Source organism: Daktulosphaira vitifoliae, unplaced genomic scaffold (assembly GCF_025091365.1).
Source record: "Daktulosphaira vitifoliae isolate Bord-2020 unplaced genomic scaffold, ASM2509136v1 Scaffold_1, whole genome shotgun sequence".
In the NCBI taxonomy this organism is placed as follows: domain Eukaryota; kingdom Metazoa; phylum Arthropoda; class Insecta; order Hemiptera; family Phylloxeridae; genus Daktulosphaira; species Daktulosphaira vitifoliae.
Genome location: NW_026099572.1, coordinates 77,789,546 through 77,799,847, shown reverse-complemented (window position 1 = coordinate 77,799,847; position 10,302 = coordinate 77,789,546). Strand labels below are relative to the sequence as shown.

Here is a 10,302-nt window from a genome sequence, read left to right as displayed (position 1 = left end):
CATTTATAAATGCGATCAAATTTTCATATGATAATTTATTAAAAAAGGAATCAAGTATAGAAAATGATAATAATAATAATAATCAAATTGAGGATGATAGATTAAAAGTTTTTGAAAAGTATAAAAAGGGAGAGAATGTATTAAGCGATGGAAACTGTGGGATTTATTCATTAGTAAATTCACTGAACTTCGGAAAAACAAATAAAATAACTTCTATATTAGAAATTTTAGAGCTATTAAACCTCGATGATCTTCCTAATTATTGGTTTAGCGATTCTGAATTAGCATCGTTGGCAAATTATTATAATCATGACACTTACGTTTTTGACTCCACTAATAAAACTGGAATCGTTTATGGGTTAGGTAATCGTCCACCTATAGTACTTTACAATGTAGAAAACCATACGCATTGGATTCCTGGAGTACTTTCGGATAAAAAATCCAAATATATTCCAAATAATGTAATAGGCTTCACAGAATTTGATCCCATTTATAAATTAAAACAATCAATAGCAAATCACGTTAAAAAATCATTTAACACAATTCAACCATGTAATGATTCAATTACTAATAAATCTATCACAAATAACAATAATGTAATTTTAAATATAAACACATTCACACACACAGACATAAAAACTATTACAGACAGAGAGAGTACGCCTATTAATATTTCACCTCAGTTACTAGATTCTAAACACAAACAAGCCTCTGAAAAAATAACAAAATACAATAATTCAGAATTGAATAATATTTTTAATATTAAAGAAGCAAATAGAGAAAATAAAACACAATTATATTTTTCCAAATTTAAGAAAATTTAATACTTCAACACAAAAAGTAGAGTTAAACAAAATAATAAATGAAAGCATAGAAACAAAAACATTATTTAACTTTATAACAACACCATTAATTAATAACAAAAGATTGTATTCAAATTGTTTAGTTGTTTTAGACAAAAATACAAAGGAGAGAATAAAAAAATTTCAGTTGCAATTCCAAACAACAAACAATCTATTAAAGACAATAGACAATTTTCAATATATTAATTTAATTAATTTAAATTGTCAATTTTTACAGATACATATAAAAGCAACAAATCAGTTAAAAATAAATTTAACTTATTTTTATAATAACAATCATAACACTATGAAAATAGAACAAGATACTTTTCAAAAAAATGAAACGCTATCAATTTTACCTAATAAACTTATTTCTCTTGGTTATAACTTAAATTCTTATATGAAAAATATTCCAAAAATTTTACAACATTTTAAAAGAAACGTTTTAACTACAAAGAATGCATTTTATCATTCTTTAAATAAATATTATTGGTCTTTTATAAATTACATACAACTTTTTGTTAAACACACCATGAAAAAGACTAGCATTAAGCATGTCATTTTTATTTTTGACCCCGGAGGTTAATAGTTTTATATAATTGTCATTAATAATCAAAAAAGGGAAACATTGTGTAACAAACATAAAAAAAAAATGTCTATAACAATATACTTATAATTTATTTATTTTTAAGTTGAATAAATATTACATAATATATTATTTGTTTGACAATTATCCATAATTTGTAACTGATTATAAATATACAAATCATACGAAAGCATATTTATTTAATGATTTCAATGAGTTAATAAATATTCATAATCTATGTTCTATATTTAATTACACCAAGTCTATATGTAAAAACTTAAAGTCTCAAAATGCAATTTTATAATTCACATCATTGTATAATCAGTAATATAATATTATAAATTTATAAAATAAATATTTTTGTAAAAAAACTTACAATTGTAAAGCAAATTTCAACTATTTCAAATCATTAAAAATTACAAAAGATGAAGAAAAAGCAATTCATACTAGTAATTATGGTTTAATAATTAGTTCAACGATTGCCAGTTGAAGATTTTGGAATTCAAATTAACAGTGAAAACTAAAAAATCAAGTGCTTATACAAAATAAACACTTAAAAAAAAAACCAAATTAAAGAAATCTATTTGTATTGCCAAAATTTATTTGCTTTTGACATCCATGGCTTCAAAAGAAAATTGAAGTCCAAAAATAAAAAAAATTGTAGATTTCTACATTCAAAAGCATTATGATTATAATTTACAAAACCAAATAGCAATACATCAAAATTGAAAAAGCCATTATTCTAGAAGAACGATAATGTCTGAACTTTTTATTTTTAATGATTATTACTACGTATGAAGGGAACAAGATCTTTCAGACTACAATAAAATTTCTTATACCGTCTTAAAATGTTAGTGGCATATTATTATGATATTTATTGTCATATTGTTATTGGCACAATATTTAAATATTTTATTTTGTACTATACATACTTATTTACTATCATAATATTATGTTTATACATTCTATATATATATATTTTTTTTCAATTAATATTATAAATGCATTAGATTATGTTATTAACATATAAATATTTTATATATTAATATTTGATATTTAATTACATAATAATTAATCATCATTATTTATGAACACTATTAATCAATTACATTTACGAAATTGTTATTATATCCTTATTATAATAAATTTTTTCTTGACCATACTCCCCTTAGTTGTGAGGACACAACTTTCAAAAAAATTGGGGTGGATGTAATGATATACATAGTACATCATTAATATTATAATAAATTATTTGTATACACAATAGATCATTAATGTCATAATGTATTATTTAAGACTTCAATCAATCAATTACACAAAATAAAATGTATACCAATAAAAATAAGATATATATATNATGGTTTTGTTTATATTTTAACTACTCGTTATTATTATCAAATTTATTAGTAAAATTTAAAATATGCGATGTTTTCTCTTTCTGAAGTGTTGTAAGCTCATTTAAAGGTTCAATAATGGGTTTTAATGTACGTTTCATGTAAACCTCATTAGCAGCATCATCGTTTTGAAATGATTGGAATTTTCGTTTAATATTTTGCTTGGCCTCGGCTAATTGTCTCAATATTTCGTTATTAGATTCTCCGTCCATTGTTAATCGATTACTGACAAAATCCCGTTATTACACGACATTATATTATTGCGAAAGTATCGAAACATTTACGATACCTGCCTTCATTTCGCGGATTATCTTTGTTAATTACTACAAAACTAAATTTACTATCGTTCCAACATGAATGACAAAATTCACGAAACTGGTTAAGTGTCATGTCCCGAATGTACGTCATGTTTCAACAAACATTGCTGATATTTTACAAGTTAATACTATATATGCGAGTGTAATATAGCAANACTATATATTCGAGTGTAATATAGCGACCGGTTCATATGATAATGGACAATCAAGCAAAGCGATCCATGCATTTTTTCCTTCTGTCCCAGCAGGATACAAAATTATAGAAGTACCTAAATCGTTAGTTTATTATCCGCTAAACACAACCACCGTATACAACGCTGAAGTTACATTACGGTCTCAATCTGGTAAAATAGTTGATTTGAGAAGGGAAACTTTAACTCTCCGCCTTCACATTCGTACATAGAACCATGGCTCTTAAGTTTAATAATAATATATATTCAAGTGTTCGTCGACCAATACGTAGTTCACAGTCACCCAGAGCAGAGACAACATTATATTTACCTAAAAAGAAAGCCGTGAGAAAATCGCCGCTAAAAGAAAAAACGAATAAGTCCGTTAGCAAACGTCATTTATCGTTTTTAAAATCGTTCTTTGAAATTATGGACGATTTATGCTTAGACGTGACGGAAAGTTATGTGGACCAGTGTAAAATAATTAGTCAACAGGTACAATCATTTTTGCCGTATAGCTCCACTGCGCTAGGTAAAAATGATGAAATACGATTTGAAATTCGCAACATGGACAGTTACACTTTACCAAGTGCCAGTTATTTGTACTTGGAAGGTGAAGTGAAAAAAACCTGATGGTATGAAGTCCAGTCCTAGATTTATTAACAACAGACTCGCATATTTATTTTCTGAAATACGTTATGAAATAAACGGTACTCAAATACAAAAAGTACGCAACCCGGGCATTACATCTACTTTGAAAGGCTATTGCTCATATAGCCCCGCTGATATTAACGAACTACACACTGCAGCATGGGACATTACTACTGAAGACAATAAGAACTTTTTCGACTGTACATATTTTTCTGGGATTATACTGCTGTCGCATATACTAGGGTTTGCCGAAGATTATAAAAAAATACTCTTAAACTGTACGCAATCATTAATATGTACGAGGAGTTCTTCAGACATTAACGTAATCAAATTGTTCGATGTGAACGAGTCCTCTGAAAAACTTAAATACAGCACGGGAACTTCTGGTGATACTGACGTTGTCAAGCTATTAGACACGAGTACCGCAGCAAAAGAAAAACTGTCTACAGTATCAATTAAACTAACAAAAGTTGTATGGAATATGCCAATCGTCAAAGTGACCGAAAAGGAACAATTAAAATTAATTAGAGTTTTAGATAGTGAAAAGCCTATACATTGCGCTCATAGAAATTGGGAATTGTGTAAATATCCGTTTATACCACAAAAAAAATCGTTTTCGTGGACCGTTAAAACATGTAATAATTTTCAAAAACCCCGTTATGTTATAGTAGGGTTTCAAACAGACCGTAAAAATAGTGAAAGTAAATCAATGTCTGAATTCGATCACTGTAATTTAACAAATCTTAAAGTCCATTTAAATTCAGAAGTTTACCCGTACAACGATTTAAGATGTAACTTTGACTGTAAACTATTTAGTATTTTATTTTCCTTCTATGTTAATTTTCAAAAGAGTTATTATGATAGACCTTGGTGTTCGCCTTTAGTAAATAAAAAACAATTTCTTAATTTAATACCTATTGCCGTAATCGACATGTCAAAGCAGAACGATACAATTACAGTCTCGTCTTTTGACCTAAGTATTGAAATTGAAGCATCAGCCAGCGTTCCCTGCTAATACAACTGCAGATGCTCTAGTAATTTCAGACAGTGTATTTACATATACACCTTTTGACGGAACTGTCCGTATAATTTAATTAAAAATTTTTTTACACGTTTATGTAAACATTTATTATTAACCTTGTAATTATTATTATTATTATTATGAAATAAATATATTATATACAAATAACAACACTTTGTTTTTTATTTTAGATTATAAGTTTATTATAAGAAACTAGTACAATATATAAAATTATTGTTTATAAGTTATTAATGTAAGTTAATTTTCTGACGTGATTTGGTTTTGGCTACTGAGAAGCCCATGAACTATAACTATTTTCTTGGGTTTCGTTGAAAAATGACGGTCCGTCATTTTCGTCATACATTTCTTCTTTTTCCTAAAACAAATTATAAATTTAATGACAATAAAGGTAATGATAATTTATATTCATTAAACTTACATTGATTTGATACGTGTCCTCGGACCACGACTTGACCCATCGATCGACTATTTCATCGCATGCTACATTCTTCAACTCACTTAGGTAGCTATTGTCAACTTTTGGGATAGTTTCGTTGAGTGTTAAATCGTTCATACTTCTTATTAAATTATACATTTCACCATTGGGTGATTGTTGAGTTCTAAGACCTGTCCATTTACCGTCGGCATATTGCACAATACGATCTATTTGATGTATTACTTGCATACGCTATTTTAATTTTCATGTAATGCCATTGTTAATAGTATACTCCGATTGCTTAAGCACCTGAATGTTTTCATTATTTAATAACACACGACATCCATCAAGTGTCACTGATTCTAATACTAAATGTTTTGTATCACCATATAATACTTTAGATAGTTTGAAACAATCATTTTGATAAAAAATATTGTTTTCGCTCCTCATAGGAGTTGATTGTAAAAATAGATTTATTTCATTCATCATGCCGTAAACAATATTTAAAAATTCTGCGGACATGCTAATATTAGTGTACGCGTTTCTGTGCAGGAGCTAGGTAGTGACCCTTCTTTGTAATTCCATTTTATTCATGCATTAGACGTCTTTACACAAGCATACATACCCCGAGATCCCTTTCTATTTCATTTTATTGTAGTCACTACCGGGTATCTATAGCCACTTTTACTTTCCATTGGTGCCCATCCTTTTTACACTACGCACGCTACGATTATTATTTCCTTATTGGTCACCTGTGTTACATTTCTTTACATTTCTTCCCTTTCACACTCTGAACCCCAAACACACTTAACAACATTCCTTTGCCACAACACACCATATCCTTTTTACTTCTTTTTGTTTACCACATACTATCCATAATTATATCTTTTTGTTTATTACAATATATATATTAGAGTGGTCCTTAGTTATAGATTATGAAAAATTTCTTTTAAAAATTCCTTGGTCTCACCCCCCAAATTTGTTTATGTACATGTAAAAACGAACCAAAAAAATTTCATGTCAATCAGACAAGTTTAACCCGTACCTACTCGGGGTTGAAAAATGGACAACAGGGGTAATTTTCTAGTATTTTGTACTTAATTCAGAATAGAGCGATCGTAGAAAAAAAATTATAGAATATAAATTGTTGACAATGTTATGGAGTATAAGTTTAATTTTTACACATTTTTATTAAACTCATTAGTTTTCGAGCAAAATTTAAAATTATACTATATTTTACCGATTTGCCGAAATTGGAATATTTACGAATACTACATTATATTTGACAAACATTTAAAGGTACAAATACAACTTTTATACAAAAATTGATTCATTCGATACATCAAATAGTTATAACAACATTTATGTATACTGGGGTGACTGATTATAATAAATAATATCACAAAATATAATAATGAAATAAATCACAAAAAGGTCGCAGTATTTTCGGAACATATAATAATAATTGATCACTTGTGGCTAATTAATTAAGTAAAATTAAAACTATTAAAAAAAAAAAAATTATTAATTTAAAAAAACTAAAAAATATTAAACTCAAAGCCACAAAAAATTAATGAAAAGTCGCGGATACGTATTTCGGAAACAATGTTACCATTATCAACGCTAAACACATACTGACAGCCCAACAAGAAAAAACTCCTTTATATACCCCTAGTGACCTTATCACCCAGTGACGTCATCACTAAGTAATATTTTCACATTTTGCCAGTTTACACAAGTTTAATAATGAATTTTTTAGTGGGCCAAGATCCCAATTAATTAAATTGTTTTTATTTATAAACATTTCTATTGCCTCCCTAATATTAAGTTCATTGTAATTATTTACATTTTTAATTAGTTTTATGGTTTTAATGGAGTGTTATGTGTCAATAAATGTTTAATGTTTCTTATGTAATCTTTAAATCTGGCCCTATATTTCTTTTTGTTTAACATTCGCATTTCATTTTATAAATGCCTGATTTTCCCCCTTCTTCTACCTTATCTTTAGGTTACCTAATAAATCGCTTAAATTACTACTCTTAGATGTTACTAAAGTAATACCAAAATATTTAATTATTCTAGGTCATTCATATGAAATGCCCTGAAATATAAAATAGGTTATCTAATTACTTTTTTCCCCACGCTAATGAGTGTAATAGCTGCTCTCCTTACTTAATTCAACTTTCAAAATATATCAATACTGAGTGATTCTTGTACTGTATAAATGAAATAATATAATTTAACTTTTTTTACCATAACGTATACTATTTTTTTATTTATTATCACTTCATCGGTTTATGTGTTTCGATGAACAAAATTTGTTTTTGCTTGAAAATGAATGTTACCTATGACATTTCAAGTCGCAGAAAATACGTTTTTTTCTCGCTTATTACTATTATCAATTCACTAAAAATGTAAAATATAAATACAGGATTTCTTAATATGAAAAATCAAAAAGATTTCTTCTGTCACTAGAAGAAGAAATTGAAGACGATTTATTTTTTAATTTGGAAATCTAAAATGATGAATTTTATAAATTGAAAAATTAACAAAAATTTAATTATCATTAATTTTATTGGAATAAATTATTATTTTGATAGTATAGACATTAAAATTCAGAATGTTGTATATATCGAAATTGAAGCAAACTAATATTGCTTTTTAGAGAAAATTTTATTATAAAGAATTTAATACACTGTAAATAACAACTTGTGACGTGTCAACAACTTGTGATGTGGTTTATTGTACATTACATAGTAGGCCATCGCTTAATCAACTAGTTAATTTTGCGATTTTTAAAAANATTAATCAACTAGTAAATTTTGCGATTTTTAAAAAAATTTCTAAATTTTTAATTTAAATAAATTGCATGTTAAAACATTTATACATATTTTAAAAAATTATTTTGATTTTTATAATCACGTAATAAATCGTTACATAATAACAATGAATTATAACATTTTTATATTTATCGTGGTAGTCAACGCGACGAATAGCCAGAAAAAATATGATGAAGGGTATGTATGCGATTTTTTAAATTCATTTTTACAAGAAAATAATTGGGACTTATTTCAAAATTCAGATATTGTGCGTGATATATACGATCACTATCCATTTAGCGTATTTAAATTATCATTAAATACAGAAGTGAAAGACAATCAAAACCAATATTCGTTTATAGTATGGCATTTATTATTAAACGATAAAGAATATTCTAAAAATAACATCGTCACAAGAAAAAATCTTCAACAAAAAATTAGTTATACAATGACACTAATTAATTATGAGTACATAATAAATTTAGCATTTATCGTTAATCACATAAAATATATATCTTCTTATTGTAATATATTTGATCAATGGGTTACTGATGTAAATGGTCCAACACTTCACGCGAAGTGTGTGAATTTATTAATTCGAAATGTTAATGAATCTAAAGAACTTATTCCACGTTATATTAGTGCAATAAATTTCCTAAGGAATTTGTTAAATGTAGAAACCAACACAGATACTTTAGACGAATTAATACAATTTATTGAATTGGTAAGCAGAGAAAAAAATGAAAATGACTATTCATTAGCGGACAAAATTTATCATAATTTCAAAGAAGTGTACGAAATGGATAATAATAATTTGCAAAAAATAGTAAACAATTATTCAGTAGCTGAATACAAGTATTGTGTAAATAAAAAAATGGACGATTTTAACAAATATAAATCAAACAATAAATTACCAAAAACGTTTCAACACTACGAATTTGCAGAAGTTATCTTAAATAAAAGTCTTGAACAGATGAAAAACGCGTATGCTAAACACGGCTTTCTTTATGACATAGATAAGAATGAAACTTTTTATTTATACGATGTAATAGTTAAAGAAAATAAAAAATCATGTTCTAGTTTTTTTAAGTATTAGAATATATGTGTCTCTAATAAAATATTATTTATATACATGGATGTTATATATTACATACCCTTTATCATATTTTTTCTGGCTATTCGTTGCGTTGACTACCACGATAAATATAAAAATGTAACGATTTATTACGTGATTATAAAAATCAAAATAATTTTTTAAATTATGTATAAATGTTTTAACATGCAATTTATTTAAATTAAAAAATTAGAAATTTTTTTGAAAATCGCAAATTTAACTAGTTGATTAAGCGATGGCCTACTATGTAATGTACAATAAACCACGTCACAAGATGTTATTAACAGTGTATTAAATTTTTTATAATAAAATTTACTGTAAAAAGCAATATTAGTTTGCTTCTATTTTGATATATACAACATTCTGAATTTTAATGTCTTGACTATCAAAATAATTATTTATTCCAATAAAATTATATATTATTTTATTTTTGTTAATTTTTCAATTTATAAAATTCATCATTTTAGATTTCCAAATAAAAAAATTAATCGTCTTCAATTTCTTCTTATAGTGACAGAAGAAATGTTTTTAATTTTTCATATAAAGAAATCCTGTATTTATATTTTAAATTATTAGTGAATTGATAATAGTAATAAGCGAGAAAAAAACGTATTTTCTGCGACTTGAAATGTCATAGGTAACATTAATTTTCAAGCAAAAACAAATTTTGTTCACAGAAACACATAAACCGATGAAGTGATAATAAATAAAAAAATAGTATACGTTATGGTAAAAAAAGTTAAAATGTATAATTTCGTTTATACAGTACAAGAATCATTCAGTTTTGATATTTTTTATGTATGCGAGCGTTGTATGGTGTAGCTGATGTGATTAAAATATAAAAAGTCATATAATTACATACATTAAAATTGAACAAGTTTGTTTATGTTGAAATATGAAAAACTATTATCGATAAATACACTTCACGGTTAATTTTTAAAACAAAATAGAA

General features: G+C 26.3%; 3 protein-coding genes across 3 annotated transcripts; 2 read left to right on the top strand and 1 right to left on the bottom strand.

The window, feature by feature from the left end:
• The first annotated feature begins 3,946 nt into the window (after positions 1-3,946).
• Positions 3,947-4,975, top strand: LOC126895602 (uncharacterized). The gene has a single exon (XM_050667673.1). The coding sequence runs from the start codon at positions 3,947-3,949 to the stop codon at positions 4,973-4,975; it is 1,029 nt and encodes a 342-aa protein (XP_050523630.1).
• A 264-nt stretch (positions 4,976-5,239) lies between these two features.
• Positions 5,240-6,554, bottom strand: LOC126894229 (uncharacterized). The gene is made up of 2 exons (XM_050665077.1): positions 5,421-6,554; positions 5,240-5,357 (listed from the first exon to the last, which is right to left on the bottom strand). Exons 1-2 carry the CDS (start codon positions 5,664-5,666, stop codon positions 5,268-5,270), a joined length of 336 nt encoding a protein of 111 aa, XP_050521034.1. The 5' UTR covers positions 5,667-6,554; the 3' UTR covers positions 5,240-5,267.
• A 1,672-nt stretch (positions 6,555-8,226) lies between these two features.
• LOC126894842 (uncharacterized) lies at positions 8,227-9,628 on the top strand. The gene is made up of 2 exons (XM_050666135.1): positions 8,227-8,434; positions 8,500-9,628. The coding sequence occupies exons 1-2, from the start codon at positions 8,425-8,427 to the stop codon at positions 9,330-9,332; spliced, it is 843 nt and encodes a 280-aa protein (XP_050522092.1). The 5' UTR covers positions 8,227-8,424; the 3' UTR covers positions 9,333-9,628.
• The last annotated feature ends 674 nt before the right edge of the window (positions 9,629-10,302 follow it).

What these genes read in the sequence shown, in the direction of transcription:
- LOC126895602 (XM_050667673.1), top strand. Translation starts at nt 3,947, where the DNA reads ATGAAGTCCAGTCCTAGATTTATTAACAACAGACTCGCATATTTATTT.
- LOC126894229 (XM_050665077.1), bottom strand. Translation starts at nt 5,666, where the DNA reads ATGCAAGTAATACATCAAATAGATCGTATTGTGCAATATGCCGACGGT. An exon ending in AGGACACGTATCAAATCAAT is followed by an intron (nt 5,358 to 5,420) that starts GTAAGTTTAATG and finishes AATTTGTTTTAG; the next exon opens with GAAAAAGAAGAAATGTATGA.